This window comes from Hemiscyllium ocellatum, chromosome 39, assembly GCF_020745735.1.
Source record: "Hemiscyllium ocellatum isolate sHemOce1 chromosome 39, sHemOce1.pat.X.cur, whole genome shotgun sequence".
Classification (NCBI taxonomy): domain Eukaryota; kingdom Metazoa; phylum Chordata; class Chondrichthyes; order Orectolobiformes; family Hemiscylliidae; genus Hemiscyllium; species Hemiscyllium ocellatum.
The window spans coordinates 22,167,061-22,187,661 of record NC_083439.1 but is presented as its reverse complement, the minus strand read 5'-3'; the positions used below and the strand labels follow the sequence as shown (position 1 = coordinate 22,187,661).

Below are 20,601 nucleotides of genomic sequence, written 5' to 3'. Positions count from 1 at the left end.
AGAGACCCGGGTTCAATTCCCGCCTCAGGCGACTGACTTGTGTGGAGTTTGCACATTCTCCCCGTGTCTGCGTGGGTTTCCTCCGGGTGCTCCGGTTTCCTCCCACAGCCCAAAGATGTGTAGGTCAGGTGAATTGGCCATACCAAATTGCCCGTAGTGTTAGGTGAAGGGGTAAATGTAGAGGTATCGGTGGGTTGTGCTTCGGCAGGTCTGTGTGGACTTGTTGGGCCAAAGGGCCTGTTTACACACTCTAAGTAATCTAATCTAATAGTCATTGAGATCTAAAACTCTGGTGAAATTGGCATCTTATGTGAAGAGAGAAGCAGCATTGATTTTTCTGCCCAAAATAATTCTTTTTTGGAACTGAGAGCCAAATTGGGCTCAAAATGTTAACATTCTCTCAACAGATGCTGCAGGACCTGCTGAGTATCTTCATCACTGTCCATTTTTATTTCACATCTCCTATAATAATAATCAGTATTTTGTGTTTATTTCAGCCACTGTGAGCTGATGGTTCTTGTAATGTGCCAATAATTGCTGGATTTATTGTTACGTTTTAAAAATAAAACCAAGTTAGAATGTGGCACCTTAAAGACTGCCCCATAGAAAGGGATGTGCCTTTCAACATACATGACTCCTTTAGGATTTTTGAGGAAAGATTGGCCTGTGATTTGGATTTTTTTATTCACTCATGGAATGTGGACGTCTCTGGCTAGACCAGCATTTACCACCCAATCCTAAATGTCCAGAGGACAGCTGAGAGTCAACCACATTGCTGTGGATCTAGAGTCAAATGTTGGCCAGACCACGCAAGAATGACAGATTTCCTTCACTTAAAGGACATGAATGAATCAGATGGGTTTTTCTGAGATCATTAGACCCTTAATTGGTCATACCGTCATAGAGATGTATAGCATGGAAACAGACCCTTTGGACCAACACGTCCATGCCGACCAGATATCCCAACCCAATCTAGTCCCCCCTGCCAGCACCCAGCCCATATCCCTCCAAACCCTTCCTATTCAAATACCCATCCAGATGCCTCTTAAATGATGCAATTGTACCAGCCTCCACCACTTCCTCTGGCAGTTCATTCCACCGTCTGGCATTTGAACCCAGGTCCCCAGAATATTCATTGAGTTTATGGATTATAAATCTAGTAATAATACCACCCGGCTATTCCCTCCCTAGTGCCTTTCACAATTTCATGCAGAATAGTTAAATTTGAGGATTTAGGTCATCCCTGAATGATGTAGAGGATCACAGAAGTTTGGCTAACAGGTAAATCTTATGTTCCATGGTGTAACTCTACAGTAGCAGCTTGAGTGGTATTTTCCACAAACTTATGCTGCTGTCAACTTGCAAAGATATTCTGCCTCTCACGAGGGAGTAATGTGGTAGATGCTGGTTTAATGCCAGGCACATAGGCCAGACTTCTCAATGACTGGAGGCTCATATCAAACAACAAGTCACTTTGGCTGTTCGCAGTGGACAGGGGACTGACTGTACTCAACCAGCCTGAGTCTGCAAAATTAATGTCTTGTATTAGAGGATTCTGCAATTGCTAAGAAATCCTCAGCCTGCTAAGAATTACACTTGCATCCTATTTAAGATGATCAGTTGAGCATGCAATGTGCCTCACTCATGTTTCCTGGCAGCTACCTATATTTGTAGACAGGGATCTATCTGTTCTCTACAGAAGAAAGAAATTTATCAGGCTTTATGCCTTTTTTGAATGAAATAAAAGTGTGGGGATTAATAGTTCTCTGCTACATTCTCCATGGCGATGTCTTGACCAATCACAAGTACCTTGCCAACTATTCATTCTTTCTTCCTTTTTAAATTTGGAATTCTTGCACCAGTCCTGATGAAAGCCAGGTCAAAAAGCTTTGACAGCATGTCCTTTCTTTGGTTCAACAATAAATGAGTAACAAATAATCTCACCTAACAGTATAACAGTAGTTTACATTTGCCTGAATTCATAAGCTGAGAATCTCATTAATTACGAATTTTCTTTCTGTAACTGATCTTTCCAAAGTTACCCACAGCAGATTCTTAGATACAGATGAGCCTTCTTTTCCTTGCCCAAGTTGTTATTCTTTAAGTATTAGCTTAAGTACCAGTGAGGAGTGTTCAGGAGTGTGTTTGAATCTTGGCAAATATGCCTTTCTCTCCCCCACCTTCAAGTTGGTTGATTGCTGCCAATGTTATTAGGATCTTAAATAGACCTGTATTGGGGTTGCTAGCTCTATGCACCACACAATTGTAGTGATCTTGTTTGGTGTCTGTGGTGCACTATAGTGCAGTTTGGCCGAGAGCTCCATTATAAAGACATTTCATCTGCACTTGCTAATGATGGCTGGTGGGGATGGTAGGTTTGATCTTGTAAAGTTTTAATTTCTTCTGTTCCCGCAGCTCCCTCAGTTGCCCCCCCATTTAAGGAACTTGAAGTAATTCCTTGAAGCTCAACAGCTCACTTAATTCACTGCCATGCTGTTGTTGCTCAAATAGGGATTGTTTTAGTACTTTTCTCTCAAAGACTTTCATGCAAAAGATTAAAGAAGCACATTGGAAACCAGACAGAGACCGGCCACACCCACTACTATCCCACTCGTTGTCTCTCCTGCTATTTGGTAACATCAGATGATCCTGAAGCTAGCATTCAGAACTAGGGTAGAATTGCCATTAACACTCAAGGTATCACATCTTGGCCCTCATTTCCAGGCTAATTTATGATTTAAGTCAATTGACTGTGCCCCAATAAATCAAATATGTGACCTGTTAACAAACTGACTTTTGTACTTTTTCCATTTAATGGAGTAAAAAGTGAGGTCTGCAGATGCTGGAGATCAGAGCTGAAGATGTGTTGCTGGTTAAAGCACAGCAGGTTAGGCAGCATCCAAGGAACAGGAAATTCGACGTTTCGGGCCAGAGCCCTTCATCAGGAATGATCATTTAATGGAGGCAGCAACATTTTCGGCTGCTCAATTTTCCCATTCTGCAGGATTTCCTGAAGAGAGCGACTCATGTTACCCATGCAGATGTCTCGGCGACCCAGAGAGAACTGCACTAACAGAGTATGCTGTCCTATACACCTCATTGAACCAGCACTAGTCATCTGGCTCAGTAAAGATACAGTAGAGAGGGTTATGCCAGGCTATTATTGTTGTGGCATATAGTTCTGCTGTGTCCTTAGCTGTCCAATTTTAAAATTTCGCTCTGTTGTTAACCAGTTCCATTTAGTGTGACAATCGTGTCACAAAATACAGTGGTGGGCATTCTCATTGTGAAAACAGTGCTTGGTCCCACAAGGACTGTGCATTGATGACTTCCATCAGTGTTGTCATGGGCTGACACACCCATAGCAGATAGATAAGCGATTGAGATGGAGGTCAAAATAGGTTATTTCCCCAAGTCTCACCACTCTGAAAGCTATGCCTATAAGGACTTAGCTAATTCAGTAATTAGTATTACCAACCCACTTATGGCAATGGACATACAAGTCACGTACTCAGATAGCATTATATATCTTTGCTATCTTCAGTGTTTGCTCTGAATAGTGTTCAACATGGAGCAGTACAGATTCATCAATGTGAAACATCATTGCCACCTTCTCTGACATCAGCTCTTTGGTTTTGGACTTTTAGAAACCTGAAATGAGATTGTTAAACTGTTGCATAGTGAGACTAATCATTTGGATCATTAGAACAATTCAAACTCCAGAGATACCACATTCCCAAATATGTGGTTTCCTGGGATTTTTTTTACTTCTATCAGAAAGTGAAAGCATCTTCTTTGGCAGGGCTTTCTGGCTTATTGATCAAAACATTTTTATCACAGATAATTTTTTATTTAGGCTAGGCCATTTGTGGGAATACAGGATTATTTAGGTTATTGACCTGTTATATAATTGTAATAAATGTTTTACTAAGCATTGCCTAAACATTTTGTGTTGAAACTGTAAAAAAATAATGTAAATATAGAGTTATTAACCTAAATGTTAGTTTACCAACTGAATTAAAAATTAATTTTGTTTGAATTGCATGCCAACTTAATCATAATTTTAATTTTGTAAAACTTTTTTAAGGTAACTCCTGACCTTCTGAAGGACCAGCAAATGAATGAGGAGACTGCAAAACAGATCCTTTACAACTGTCTTAAAGTGGGGTTGGTATCCAACACAATGCTGATATTGGGTTGTACATGTTATCCATGTTTGGAATTAATGTTTATAAGTTAAATGTATATTCTCCCAATATTATTAAAGCTTAAGGTAAATAATTTTAGAAATAGATGCAGTAGTGTTGAAATGAGGCACCCTCTGCTTGACTTTCCTTAGGTCTGGGCAGATTGTATGGTTTATTCTTTTGAGGGCTTGTCCTACATAAATAATACAAGCTGGGGATATAATAAGTATATAATGGTTTGAAAACTCCTTATCTCCATTGTACATGGCCCTTTTGTTTGTGGAATTGTTTTTCCATTTGTGTCTTCTGTGTTTATGAATGTTCTGTGCTTAAATATTAATTATTCAATAGCCCAGAGGCACTTATCTTGTCAGTGCCAGGGGAGATTCAACACACAGTTTGACTTAAATGTGGATGCTTAATGAGGCAGCCGAAATTTTGTTTTGTATCTTTTTTAATCCAGTGTAAATTATTTAATTAGCTTACAGCTAAACTGTTCCATTTACACATTTTAGTCCAAAGGCTGTAGCTATGTATTTAGCAGAATATTTATTAGAACACACTTGAGTTTCCAATTCTATTAAATGAAAACTCCCAAATGAGTCATTTTTCTGCACTGACTTGTCCAATATTTTGAATTAAGCAATGGAAGTCACAACTGCATTTTTAAAAAATACCCAACTATCCATCCTCTGGCTTTCCATTCCTCATGACATTTCTTCAGTTCAGTCAAACCATCCCCCTGACTTTGCCTTTGTGCCCAATAAGACCGTTTCTTTCTCTCGTCTTTGATCACTCTACTTAGTATATTCCTCATCTCAGGCTTTGGAAGACTGGTGCAGTATTCATGGCCAGCTCTGGTTGGATTACCTAAAGCATATCTGGGTCTTGTTCTCCTCTGTTCACTCTTTTACAGGTTTAGCCTAATTTATAAAGGTAATCCTTGCTGCGTATCTCCACTGCCAACTATTTTTCTTCATAAAGCCTTCTCCCTTCATTTCAACGCACATCCCTCCTACAAAAAGTGGAAAGATCTCCTGAACTTTTTTGTCACTAAGATTGAGACCCATTCTATTTCCTCTGTCATTTATCTCTCCCTCACAAGAAAGATAATAGTTCCCCTAAAGATCAGACTATACCCTAACTCTGAATTTACATTTCCTTTCAGTTTCTCTCCTCTCTCCCATTATGAATTCTTTGACCATGAGACTCACCTGTTCCCCAGACTCTGTGCGACCAGGATACTGATGACACCGCTTTCTTCACCATAAGTTAATATCAGAAAATTAACAACAAATAATGACAATGAATAAGGGCAAATCCCTACGAGCGCTTGCTATTCCTGAGAGTTTAGAGGATCTAGCTGAGAACATTGCAGATGTTCAAGCCTGACTCTTGTAAGTTCTCAATTAAGGCTGTTGACCCTTAGAAAAGTGCAGCATGGTTTGTTAGAGTGATACTTGGGTTTGAAGAGTTTAATTTGGGTAAGAACAGATTACTCAAGGGAAGACTGCATAACGTAATGGAATTTAGAGGTTTAAGGGATGATTTGATCAAAGGTTTAGCTCTTAGGTCTAAAGGGATCAAAGAGAATGGGGCAAATAGGGGAACAGGTTGGATGGTCAGCCATGATCATGTTGAATGGTGGAGCAGACTCAAAGGGCCAAATGGCCTATTCCTGCTCCTATTTTCTATCTTTCAAACTATATTGGGAACTGACAGAAATTGTTCCTTTTCATTTATACTGCTCATTGGGGAATCTAGACTAGGACTTTCCTCAAGTCTTAAGACTAAGGTTTATTGCTTGAAAATTAGAGCTAGAACTTTAAGGGTGAGGTTAAGCAACACTTTAACAATCAGTGAGTGTCCCAACTCTCGCCAAGTTCCCCCTTCATTAATTATCCTGGTGCTAGCTGAGCTACATTGTTTCCTGGTCCACAACTCCCCAGTTTTAAAATCCTCATCCTGTTTGAAAGTCTCTTGATGGCCTCAACTCTCCCTCTTTTGGTGACTCCCTCCAGCCTTGCTGGTCTTTGTGGTCCTTCAACTCTGGCCTCATCCCCATCTCTGATTTTAATTGTTATAACATAAGTGACGGTGTTGCCAATTTATATTTTGACTGTAAGCTCTGTAATTCATTCCTAAACCTTTCTACCTCTGTTCTCTTTATGATGTGCCTTAGGAACTACCACTGGGACCAATCTGTCTTTTTAATCTCCTTATTCAACTCAGTGCAAAATTTGTTCTGTAATTTTGTTGTGAAAGTTATGGGTGTTGTACAAATGGAAGGTATTATTGTAACGATTACAACAAACAAGAATTCTGTTCTCAATAATTAATTTTGTATAATGGAATTAAGTGACTTATAAGCTGAGAGAAGTAGGCTGCACATTTCCATGTACAGTACATTTGCAGTTATTCATTCATTGGGATATGTCTATTTATTGATATATATTAAATGATTTGTCATTCTTTTTAATAAGAATAAGAAATATCTCTAACTGGAAATTCAATAATGATATATCCAACTCTGAAGCCAGATTCGCTGCCAAAAATTCTGAACAATGTTGTTGAGTCATCCAGCATTTTTCCTCCAAGTATCCAGCCCTTTCTTGATGGTAGGCTGCAGTTTCATAAGAGATGACAGCCATCACTCTTGCACAGATGTCCACTTATTGATGGTGAACTATGATAGTGGGTTTCAGCAGTTGGTCTCCATATCCCTACAAATTCTGGCAACAGTGAATAAAAAAACATCAGTAGTTGGAACCTTGGCTGATTTATTTGTTCACCTGCCATAAACCAAGCGATATGGAGTTAAATTGCGATGATCAACTGCTGTCTTGGCTGAAGTCAACTATCTCAGCATCCATGTACAATTTTTTACCCTGAAATTTGGCACTGAAATTGCAGTTTGCAATAAGCCCACTTCCCTTTACTGTAATGCCAGCAGCATCATGACACCTTTGTGCTATCTGCTTATGAGCATTTTCCTACATAGAGTCATAGAGATGTACAGCATGAATCAGACCCTCCAGTGCAACTTGCCCATGCCAACCATATAACATAAATAAATCTAGTCCCATTTGCCAGCATTTGACCAATATCCCTCTAAACTCTTCCTATTCATATACCCATCCAGATGCATTTTAAATGTTGTAATTGTACCAGCCTCTCCATTTCCTCTGGCAGCTCATGCCATACATGCACCATCCTCTGTGTGAAAATGTTGCCCTTTTAAATGTTTTCCCATTCACCTTATGCCTTCTAGTTCTGGACTCCCCCACCCAGGGAAAATACCTTATCTATTTATCCTATCCAAGCCCCTCATGATTTTATAAATCTGTATAAGGTCACCCCTCAGCCTCCAAGTAAAAAAGCCCTAACCTATTCAGCCTCTCCCTGTAGCTCAAATCCTCTAACCCTGGCAACATTCTTGTAAATCTTTTCTGAACTCTTTCAAGTTTCACAACATCCTTCCATAAAGCAGGGAGACCAGACTTGAATGCAGTATTCCAAACGTAATCTAACCAACGGAATGTACAGCTGCAACATGACCTCCCAACTCCTGTACTCAATGCACTGACCAATAAAGACAAACATACCAATCGCTGCCTTCACTATCCTATCTACCTGCAGCTCCACATTCAAGGAACTATGAACCTGCATTCCAAGGTCTCTGCTCAACAACACTCCCATGGACCTTACCATTAAGTTTGTAAGTCTGTCCTGATTTGCCTTTCCAAAAATCATCTCACATTTATCTAAATTAAACTCCACCTGCCACTCCTCAGCCCATGTGATCAAGATCCCGTTGTACTCTGAGGTTGCCTTCGCTGTCAACTACACCTCCAATTTTGGTGTCATCTGAAAACTTACAAACTATACCTCCCATGTTCACATCCAAATCATTTATGTAAATGACAAAAATCAGTGGACCCAGCACCGATCCTTGTGGCACACCACTGGTCACAGGCCTCCAGTCTGAAAAGCAACCCTCCACCACCACTCTCTGTCTTCTACCTTTGAGCTAGTTCTATATCCAAATGGCTAGTTCTCCCTGTATTCCATGTGATCTAAATTTGCTAACAAGTCTACCATGCGGAACCTTGTCAAATGCCTAACTGAAGTCCATATAGATCATGTCCAATGCTCTGCCCTCATCAGTCCTCTTTGTTACTTCTTCAAAAAACTTAATCAATTTAGTGAGACACGATTTCCCACACACAAATCTGTGTTGATTGTCCCTAATCAGTCCTTGCCTTTCCAAATACATATAAATCCTGTCTCTCAGGATTCCCTCCAACAACTTGCCTACCACTGATGGCAGGCTCACCGCTCTGTAATTCCCTGGCTTTTCTTTACCACCTTCCTTAAATCAGGGCACCACGTTAGCCAATATCCAGTCTTCCAGCACCTCACCTGTGGTTATCGATTATACAAATATCCCAGCAAGGGGCCCAGCAATCACTTCCCTACCTTCCCACAGAGTTCTGGGGTACACCTGATCAGGTGTTGGGGATTTATCCACCCTTACGAGTTTTAAGATGTCCAGTACCACCTTTTTCAAGTTGTCACTATTTATTTCCCCATGTTCTCTATTTTCCATATCCTTCTCCACACTAAATGCAAAATACTTGTCTAGTCTCTTCCCCTATCACATGCAGTCCCACGTGTAAATGGCCTTGCTGATATTTATGAGGCCTTATTCCCTCCCTAGTTACCTTTTTGTCCTTAATGTATTTACAAAATCCCTTTGATTCTCCTTAACCTTATTTGCCAAAGCTATCTCATGTGCCAGTTTTGCTCTTTTGATTTCCCTCTTAGGATTCACTCGATCTCTGCTGTCTATCCCTGACATATGCCTCCTTCTTAGTCTTGGCCAAACCCTCAATTTTTCTAGTCATCCAGCATTCCCTACATCTACCAGCCTTGCCCTTCACCCGAGCAGGAATATACTGTCTTTAGATTCGCATCATCTCATTTTTGATGGCTTCCCATTTTCCAACCACCCCTTTACCTGCAAACATCCACCCCAATCAAAGTTCTTGCTGAATACCATCAAAATTGAGCTTCCTCCAAGTTAGAGCTTTAACGTTTAAATCTGGTCTCTTACATGTAGCCAGTACTAATTGATACTGTGCATCAGCAAAGGATCAGTACTGCGCCTCTCAAAGGGGAGATGCATTGTGGCTGGGAAGGTGCTGGGACCTTCTTGTGAGCAGAATCTGACCTGGGAAAGGTACAACAATGTGTACACATGGAAGAGTGTGGCAGCCAGGTTTCCCAACGCTGGACTTGGAGGTTTTGTTGGAGAAGATGGAAAGAAGCAAAGACCTCCTCTATCTCTGGGAGACCTAACAGACCCCTGTCAAAAAAGCAATGTGAGTAGGTGTATGCAGAGATCAAAGTCAGATATGCAGCTCCAAGGACCTGGATACAGTGGTAAAAGAGCTTTACTAAACTCAAGGTCAGCAGTTCAAGAAGGCAGCTCACCATCACCTTCACCAAGGCATTGAGAGATGGGTAAGAAATGATGATCTACCAACGATACCCCACATGCCATAAATGAATAAAATAAAATCAGGACTCATACCTAACATGCAAATGGTTACACAATACACATTGAACTCTGTCAAAACCTTCCTGCCCAAATCTTAACTGTTTGGCTATGACAGTTACATCATGCAAACAGCACTCATTGACTGACTTCCAGCTATCTGGAGAAACTCGAGTACTAGTCAATGCATTGGGTACTATGGGACAAGAGAGAAACTGCATGTTTTAAGCCCCACAAAAAGACCGCACTGGTCTCTTCCGACTGACCACCTGCAGTCAGTGCCATGGAACATGGCATCATGCACCACATAACCCGAGGGTTTGCACAGAACTTGGAGTCCATCCTTTTCAACTGTTGGGATAGTTGCAGATCTAATCACGATGCACCATTAGATTAGTAACAATCAGCTTCCAGCAAAATTTGGTGAGTGCAGCACTGGAGACTTAAGTTGAAGTTTTGTAGGCACTACTCCAAAGGCCAGGTACACCCAGGTCCAGAAGCTACTGGCTTGTGCAGAAGTTCTGAAATCGGAAAAAGTACTTGAGCATTTACCATACCACTTTCTGTGGACTCAGGAAACATCAAATAATTTTCAAAGCACCCAGAATACATGAAAAGACCTGTATATGATTGACAATTCCTGTGGATAACACTGATGAAGGAACCACTGCTGCTTCATAATAAATGTTTATCTGTGTTGACCCACTGTTAGTTCCAACATTAGTGTAATCCTGTCTTTAAAAATGTATCAGTTATGTTCAGTAGTTGATATGCAGATAGACTTTCAAAAGATGTTTGATAAAAGTGCCAGATAACAGGCTTGTCAGTAAATTTGTAGCCAGTGGAATAAAAGACACAATAGCAGCATGGATATGAAGTTGGCTGAGTGACAGAAAACAACTTAAGGGTGAACTGCTATTTTTCAGACTAGAGGGAGGTATGTGATGGTGTTCTAGAGGGAGGTATGCCAGTGCTGATACAGTGCTTTTCTTGAAATACATTAATGAGCTGGACAATGTTTCAAAATCTGCAGATAACACAGAAGCATTCCGTCACAATAGGTATAGTTAGTAAGTTTGCAGGTGACACCAAAATTGGAGATGTAATGGACAGCGAAGAAGGTTACCTCAGATTGCAACAGGATCTTGATCAAATGGGCTAATGGGCTGAGGAGTGGCAGATGGAGTTTAATTTAGATAAATGCGAGGTGCTGCATTTTGGGAAAGCAATTCTTAGCATGATTTATACACTTAATGGTAAGGTCTTCCAGAGTGCTGCCCACAAAGAGATCTTGGAGTGCAGGTTCATAGCTCCTTGAAAATGGAGTCGCAGGTAGATAGGATAAGATAGTTTGGTCAGAGCATTGAGTATCAGAGTTGGAGATCATGTTGTGGCTGTACAGGACATTGGTTGAGTCACTTTTGGAATATTGCGTGTAATTCTGGTCTCCTTCCTATTGGAAGGATGTTGTGAAATTTGAAAGGGTTCAGAAAAGATTTACAAGGATGTTGCCAGGGTTGGAGGATATCCGCTAAATGCAGAAGCTGAAAAGGCTGGGGCGGTTTTCCCTGGAGCATCAGAGGCTGAGGGGTGACCTCATAGAGGTTTATAAAATCATGAGGGGCATGCATAGGGTAAATAGATAAGGTTTTTTGCATGGGATGGGGGAGTCCAGAACTAGAGGGCATAGGTTTAGGGTGAGAGGGGAAAGATATCGAAGAAACCTAAGGGGCAACTTTTTCTCACACAGGGTGGTATGTGTATGCAATGAGCTATCAGAGGAAGTGTTGGAGATTAGTACAATTGCAACATTTAAAAGGCATCTGGATGGATATATGTGAATAGGAAGGGTTTGGAAAAGGGCCAAGTGCTGGCAAATGGGATTAGATTAGGTTGGGATATCTGGTCAGCATGGATGATTGGACCAAAGGATCTGTGTCCGTGCTGTACACCTCTATGACTATGACATTGTGTACAGTGAGAAAGATAGCGATAAGCTTCAAGAGAACATGGCACGTATTGGAATTGGTGGCCATCTGGCAGATGAGATTTCACACAGAAAATTGTGCAGTGATGCATTTCATTAGGAAGAACAGATATAAAGTAAAGTAATGGATGTGTAGAAACAGAGAATCCAATGCAGAAATTATTGAATGTGGCAGAGTAAGTTGAAGACGTGGTAAAAATGGAATCTTGGATCCTAGGCCTGTTACATCTAGGTGGTGGGGTGGATTTGGTGAAATTGGTCCCCTCTTTTTAACCCTCTTTAGTTGACCACAGCAAAAATTTTTATTTCCTTCTAGCATGAAGCTAGTTCGCACTTCAAATAAAATCTATTACTAGTCAAAATTAAGGCGACAATCGCAAGGTTTATTGTGTGAAAAAAAGAGGAATTTTCTTAGTTACTAACTTCAGGAACACTAACAGAATGTGGCATAAGCACTTAGAAAAATACAGGACTGATGTTTAAAAAGGGACAGTATCTAGTGCAAACAGAAAGATTTGCAAATTTTAAAAAGAAAGTCTTTTGAGTCCTTGAGGTGTTAGACTTTAACCTAAGACTGCAATTGTTTAATTAAAATGTCCTGTGCAGTTATGAAATTTATAGATTTTTAAAAAGTTTCCAATGATCAGTGCTCTGCCAATTTGCTTTTCACCTTGTGGTGATTTCTGAAAGACTGAGAGAAACATTCTGCTGTTACAAATCCATCATTCTTCTCTCCTCTCTGCCCAAAAATAGTGGCCTGAAATAAATTTTTTTTGTGCATTCCTTGTTTGCCCTCATTGTTCTTTTTTCCAGCTCGAAAATCTGCAGGCAACTTTCATACAAATATGTGAACTCCCAGCAAAGGGTAAATCTGAGAGCTCTGATTTTCTCTGCTTTTAATAATCTGCAGATGTCAGAACAAATACTCCTAGTCTGATGTTGCATAAACAGAAGTTTTCTACTGACATAACTGTGCTTTCCCTGAAATATTCTCTGCTCTTTATGCAGAGAAACTATATTTGCTTCTTACCTCAGTCTGGTCTGCAATGACCTATCCAAGAACTTTTAATCTCTGTGTTTTTTAATGCTAAAATCGATTGTTGATTATCTTGAACCCGAATCACGCTAATACCCTTCAGAAATAAAAACTAACCCCATTATTTTAATAATACATTTTTAAACCAGATACATTTCATCACAGTAGATTGAGATAGACTATTCCCATTGGTAAAAGGATTGAAAAACTGAGTATGGTATTTTAAGGTGAACCAACCAAGGTAAAGTCACTATAGTCTTATTAGAAGTACTAATTTTAATTACTTGTTTATGGTTCACTCATCCTGAAGTTCAACATTATTGCAGAGAGTGGTGCATGTATGGAATGAGATGCCAGAGGAAGTGGTGGGGGCATGTACAATTACAACATTTAAAAGGCGTCTGAATTCATACATGAATAGGAATGGTATAGAGTGATTTGGGCCAAGTGCTGGCAAATGGGACTAGATTAATTTAAAATATCTGGTTGGCATGGACGAGTTGGGCCGAAGGGTCTGTTTCTATGCTGTAAAACTCAAAGACTGTATAATTCAGGCCTGTCCTTGGCATAGGATGGGTCAAAATGGAGAAGCTTCAGTTGGGAAGGCATCAGACATTGCTTCTGCATGTTCCTGATGAAGTCTCAAAGTTAAGGCTTTGGAAACCAAACACAAACCTCCCAACAACTCATCTCCCTGACCTTCTAAATACTACCTGCTCCTCATGAAAGAGTATCGATTACACAGTGGTTTATTAGCTATTTCTGAATGCATCGAATTAGAGCAGAATCCTGAGGGACTGCGTAAGGAGAAGAAATGTTAGTAGTATAGATTTGGGGAGCTGCTTGATGTCCCCTTCTCAGACGATGCAATGGGAAAGAAATTCGGAGCACTGAGGAACTTAAAGTTTTGGGATCAGTATTGGAGTACAGCAATAGTCAATGACAGCAAATTGGAGAATGCACAACAATCATATACTGTGAAAACCATTTGGCAAAAAAGCCAATTCTAGAATCTGTTCTATTTGAGTTTGCAGACAAAACAGAGAGTTAGATGTTGAAGTAGTTTAGATGCTTGAATTCAAAAACCAGTTCAGATGTTAAACTTCACCTCTTGCTTGTAAAGGTTACACGGAAATCAAGTTTGGGAAACCTAACTTTTCCTAATGGACTCACATCTGTAATACAAAACTGTCTCTACTTTGGCCATAATTAGTTAAGTCACTCAGATGACACAGTACAGTTGGTGTCTGGAATAAAAGAGTGTTTGCAGACTTTTCCAAACATGGCCCTGAGAAGTGTTGTGCAGAGGCAAATTCATTCTATAAAAGGCTAAATATCCTCAGTACTCAGCACTGACATTGAATGCACTAACCTAAAAAGGAAAGAAAATATCATCTCTTCTGAGCTTTCCCTGCTTCATACCTCTGCAGAGCCCAAGTCGTCATGTCATGATTTAATTTCTCTAATGGTTGATGCCGTGTACAGATGTGTGAGGGGAACCAGTAGATGCATCCTTGTAATTTTTTTTTCTGTACACTTTTGAGTTTAATACCATCCTTCCTATAGCAGAGTGACCACTTTTTGCGCACACACTGAGCAGGATGCTAAATATTCACTTTGCCTTGATGGATAGGTTCCCACCCTCAAGTGCATTTTTAATGGGGGAGTACCAAAACTGCATAGCCCTTGTGTCAAGTTGGTGAAGTACTCTCATGTGGCAAAGTTTAAGGAAAAACAAGCAACTTCTCCATTTCTATTTTTAGCTGTGTCCATGTGGGTATCGGAAAAAGGTGATGTCTGATTTATTCAAAACAACATTCAGCACTGATAACTTTACTGTTATTCCTACCAAAAGGTCTGTGCCTCCACTGCTCTGGAAGTAAACCAACTGTCTAAAATCACTTGCCATAAGTATGGTTTCATGCAGGTAAATCCACACCTATGTGCTCCTTTTAATATCCCTTGCTTAATGGCGCACATGCACACTGTTCTCCACTTGTGACCAAGCCGTTGTCTCGTTAGTGTAGATCAGTTTTCAGAATGGTAATGGTGAATGGAACCTGGTCCAAGAAAGAAATTGACACTCAGAAAGTTGTTCTTTAAAATTAATCAGAACTTTAACTCTGCATAGACAGTACATAAGCTAAGGATTATAAAACAATTCCACTAAATGCGTATCTGAAAATATTGACGAGTTATTTTTAAATGCATGTCTTGATTGCTGTGATCTGCAGAGAAAGTTTTACTCTATAGAGTATTGACACTGTCTTTAATATCAATATTTTAGTGAATATGAATCAATTATATGTTTCGATCAGAATTATAGAATAGAGTTGGAATTGATATATGCTCTACCATAACAATGTAAAACCTAATCTTCGCAGAACAATAACTTATCAAAATTGACTTTTGATTGTAAATAACACAATTATTTGTCAGTACTTCTCATAACCTCTACAGCAGCTTAGTTTTGACAAATTAGCTTTAACCAACACAAAATGTTTTTTGTTTACAAGTTAATGCCACTGTGACTGCAAAAATATTTTGACTGATCTACAAGCGTGCATAATTGTATTTTGCTCAAGACAATAGGAAGTCATAAAGGTAAGTTAGACATTCAAACCTGATGAGCTGGTGTAATAATCACTTCACATTTGAGCAATTTACTTTTCCTAACTTCACTCCTTGTTAAGTCCGTTTGCCCTAATGAACTGTCATGTGAGGCACTGGATTGATGATTTGGGCTCTTATCCAAAATAATTATAAGTTTATTGTTGTAAAATATAAAATAACTTTTCTTTTTACTTTAGGTGTCACGATGATGATGTAGCAAAGAAGAAAGTCAATTTGGTGTTTGAGAAAATCCAGACTTTAAAATCAAAAAGTCCACTCAGCTTGGAAGAACAAAAGGACAAAAGAGTGAGTTAATTTTGTGGCATGTTTAAGTATAATTACCTCCTCAGTTTGTCATGGACAGTCAACTCCATCTGCCATTTATTTGTAACTTTGACACTATGACTCTAAAACGTTAAACAGCACAGAAACAGACCCTTCTGTCCAATTACTTCTGATGAAGGGCTTATGCCCGAAATGTTGAATCTCCTGCTCCTCAGATGCTGCCTGACCAGCTGTGCTTTTCTAGTACCACACTCTACTACTCTGACCTCCAACACCTGCAGTCCTCGCTTTCTCCACCCTGACCACGTTCCCAAACTAGCCCCACTTGCCTGCATTTGGCCCATATCTCTCCAAACCTTTCCTATTAATGTACTTAATGAAATGTGTACTAAACGCTGTAACTGTACTTCCTCTGGCAGTTACTTCCACACATGAACCACCCTCATATCCTTTTTAAAGCTTTCTCCTCTGACCTTTTTTTAAAAAAAAGCCTTCTAGTTTTGAAGTCTCTGTAACTTAGGGAAAAGAGCTTTGCAATTCACCTTATCTAAGCCCCTCATGATTTGATGAGCCTTTTATAAGGTCACCCTTCAACCTCCTATGCTCCAGTGAAAATGTTCCATCCTATCTAACCAATTTTGTAACTCCAACAAACACCCCCCACTCCGCCCCCCCCACCCACCAATTCCTGGCAAAATCCTAATAAATCTATTTTTGAACCAGTTTAATAATATCCTCCTATAACAGGGCAACCAAAACTTTATAAACCATTTTTGTAAATGACCTGGATGTGGGTTAACAAATTTGCAGGTGACACTAAGGTCAGTGGAGTTGTGGACAGTGCTGAAGAATGTTGCAGGTTACAAAGGGACATAGATAAGCTGCAGAGCTGGGCTGAGTGGCAACAAATGGAATGCGGGAAAGTGTGAGGTGATTCACTTTGGAAGGAATAACAGGAATAGAGAGTACTGGGCTAATGGTAAGGTTCTTGGTAGTGTGGATGAGCAGAGAGATCTTTGTGCCCATGTACATAGATCCCTGAAAGTTGCCCCCCAGATTGATAGGGTTGTTAAGAAGGCATGTACGGTGTGTTAGGTTTTATTGGTAGGAGGATTGAGTTTCAGAGCCATGAGGTCATGTTGCAGCTGTACAAAACTCTGGTGCGGCTGCACTTGGAGTATTGCGTTCAGGTCACCACATTATTGGAAGGTTATGGAAGCTTTGGAAAGGGTGTAGAGGACATTTACCAGGATGTTGCCTGGTATGGAGGGAAGGTCTTATGAGGAAAGGCTGAGGGACTTGAGTAAAAAATGAGGTCTGCAGATGCTGGAGATCACAGCTGAAAATGTGTTGCTGGTTAAAGCACAGCAGGTTAGGCAGCATCTCAGGAATAGGGAATTCGACGTTTCGAGCATAAGCCCTTCATCAGGAATCCTGTTTTTGTTAGAGAGAAGGTTAAGAGGTGACTTAATAGAGACATACAAGATGATCAGAGGATTAGATAGGGTAGACAGTGAGAGCTTTTTTCCTCAGTTGGTGATGGCTAGCACAAGGGTACATAACTTTAAACTGTGGGGTGATAGATGTAGGACTGATGTCAGAGGTAGTTTCTTTACTCGGAGAGTAGCAAGGGTGTGGAACATGCTGTCTGAAGCAGTAGTAGACTCGCCAACTTTAAGGGCATTTAAATGGTCATTAGATAAACATATAGATCATATGGAACTGTGAAGATTGAGTGTGCTTCTGATTGGTTCACAGTCAGTGCAGCATCAAAGGCCGAAGGGCTTGTACTGTGCTGTAATGTTCTGTGTTCTAGAACTGTAAACAGTACTTCTTCAATGTCCTGTAGAACCTCAACATGACATCCTAACTCCTACACTCAAAGATCTGAGCAAGTGTGCTGAATGCCTTCTTAATCATCCTGTATATCTGATGCAAATTTCAATTAATTATCTGCCTGAACTCTCTCTCTGTTCTATAACACTACCCAGGGCCCTACCATTAATTGTATTAGTTCTGCCCTTGTTTGTTTTACCAAAATGCAATACCTCACGTTTATCCAAATTAAATTCTATCTGCCACTCTTCAGCCCATTGACACAATTGATCAAGATCTCTTTGTAATGTTAGATAACCTTCAATGTCAACTGCGATAATATTACATTCCCCAGTCTCTCACTCATTATTGCAGCCAAAGTACAATCGAAGAAATGCCATAACATACGCAGCAGTCAGTGTTATTAAGCAAACATCAGCACTCAATTGCAAGACTGCTTGAACTTCTTGCTTGGAACTCCAGAAGAACTAGAAAATACAACAGTTGTCAAAAAGAATCACATTTCTACAGCTGGTTAACGAATGAAACCTTGTAATGAACTTCCAGGAACAAAACGTTACTGATTCCATGTTGCATTTATGAAGTCATGGGCAACTGACAATCATGTCAAATACTGTTAACAGAAAATTGGATATCAGTCATAGCACAGAGTTTACACCAAGCAGAAATTTTCAACTATTCGATTTGAAAAATAAATTGGATTTTATAATGTTCAACTTTGGTGAATCATTGATGGCTTGCTTTCTGTAAGCCAAGTGCTATATGGTCCTCCAGAATGCAATCAGACAAAAGGCGGGCTATATTTTTCTGATCTAGTGGAACAGCAGTGCAAGCTATAGCAATTTTAATACATTATTATTTGAATATGTCTTAGATGAAGCAGCAATATGAGCTGCTCCACTTTTTAAAAACATAAATTTTAATAAGACTTTGCATGTATGTAACAGTTCTCAGTTATATATAATCATTCTCAGTAAGGGAACTGTATAAGGAATCAGGTTTTATTTAGTGGACAAATGAATACTATAGTATAATATAATAGATAGGGAGGCATGGTGGCTCTGGTTAGCACTGCTGCCTCACAGCAACAGGGACCCAGGTTCATATCCCATTGTCCAAAGATGTGCAGATTAGGTGAATTAGCCATGCTAAATTGTCCATAGTGTTCAGGGATGTGTGGATTAAGTGCATTAATCTTGGGAAATGTAGAGTAATGGGGTAGGGAACAGATTTGGGTGGAATACTCTTCGGAGGGTTGGTGTGGGTGCGTTGGGCCGAACGGCCTGTTTCCACACTGTAGGGATTCTATGAAGTTCTATGAAATAAATCAAAAAGAATTATTAAACCTAAAATTCTCAAACAATGTCCATTGGTACTGCTATTCATATTTACTTGCATTTGTAATGTCATCCATGTTCTGTTGGGAAAGTGAGGACTGCAGGTGCTGGAGATCAGAGTCAAAAAGGGTGGTGCTGGAAAATCACAGCAGGTCTGGCAGCATCTGAGGAGCGGGAGAATCAATGTTTTGGGCATAAGCCCTTCATCAGGAGTTTGGAAAGGGGAAGGGGACTGAGAGATAAACAGGAGGGTGGAGGATGGGCTGGGGAGAAGGTAGCTGGAATGTAGATGCAGCTGGGGAGCGTTAGTTGGACGGGAGGGTGGAGAGGATAGGTGGGAAGGAAGATAGACAGGACAGTTCAAGAGGGCTGTGCTGAGTTGGAGGGTTGGATCTGGGATGAAATGGAGGGAGGGGAGAGAAAGAAACTGGTGAAAGAAACATTGATGCCAGATGGTTCAAGGGTCCCAAGGTGGAAGATGAGGCATTCTTCCTCAAGGCGTTGGGTGGCTTGCATTTGGTGGTGGAGGAGGCCCAGGACTTGCATGTGGAGTGGGAGGGGGAGCTGAAGTGGATGGCCACAGGGTTGTGGGGTTGTTTGGTGCATGTGTCCCACTCCTGGCACCTTCCCTTGCCTCTGCAGGAGGTGTAAAACCTATGTCCATCTCCATCCAAGGCCCCAAAGGATCCTTCTATATCAGGCAGAGATTTTCCTGCACATCCAAACACCTCATCTACTGTGTCCGTTGCTCTGGTCCCTAGACAGGATGCTAACTCACTGAGCATTTCAGCGAACATCTCCTGGACACACGCACTAAACAACCCCACTGTCCTGTGGCCGTCCACTTCAGCTGCCCCTCCCATTCCGCCAACGATATGCATGTCCTGGGCCACCTCCACCGCCAAATTGAAGCTACCCGACACCTGGAGGAAGCACGCCTCATCTTCTGACCTTCAACTACATGGCATCAATGTTGATTTCATCATTTTCCTTGTCTTTCCTTCCCCCCCCCCACTTCATCCCAGATCCAACCCTCCAACTCATCAACGCCCTCTTGAACTGTCCTACCTGTCTATCTTGCTTCCCAGCTATCAGCATCACATCTCTCTTGCATCTACATATTGCCTTCCCAGCTACCTTCCTCCTAGCCCAACCCCCAGCCTTCTATTTATCTCTCAACCCCCTTCAAGCACCACCACCACCCCACCCTACATTCCTGATGCAGGGCTTATGCCCAAAACAATGATTCTCCTGATCCTCAGATGCTGCCTGACCTGCTGTGCTTTTCCAGCACCACACTTTTCGACACCCTTGTACTATTGCTGTTTTGAACTATTTAAATTGCTCTTATATAAGGAAGGAATATTTTACTAAGAAAGAAAGGCCAGCATGTGTGTAGAACATTTCATGATTCTAAAAATATGTCAAATTGTAGTTTTGAGGGGCTTCTTAATTTTGAATGTTTTGAGTGTTTTAGTGAGATTATCTTCGCTTTTGTTTCTAGCTTGAGGCAGAATTTATCCTACAAGTTAGTTATGCCACCTATTATTGATTTTGTTTCATTAAATAATGTGCATGAGTGCACTTGCTGGTGAAATGGTGTTGCCTTCAGAATGAGATCGTACTGATATTTGAAGGAGAAAATGATTTCAGGGAGCGGGGGAGTTGGACTAACAGGATTTCTCTTTGAAAATGCTGGCACAAACTTGATGTGCCAAATAACTTTTTTCTGAGCTGTGCAGTCCTTTTCACTTCATGAT

The 20,601-nt window shown here is 40.6% G+C and overlaps 1 protein-coding gene across 3 annotated transcripts in view; it reads left to right on the top strand.

The window, feature by feature from the left end:
- cgnl1 (cingulin-like 1) overlaps positions 1-20,601 on the top strand; it is a 148,918-nt gene that overhangs the window by 47,856 nt on the left and 80,461 nt on the right. For all 3 annotated transcript variants that reach the window (XM_060853030.1, XM_060853029.1, XM_060853031.1), the window contains 2 exons: positions 4,088-4,167; positions 15,581-15,689. In XM_060853030.1, coding sequence (XP_060709013.1) covers positions 4,088-4,167; positions 15,581-15,689 — 189 coding nt within the window. The remainder of the gene's footprint in view (positions 1-4,087; positions 4,168-15,580; positions 15,690-20,601) is intronic.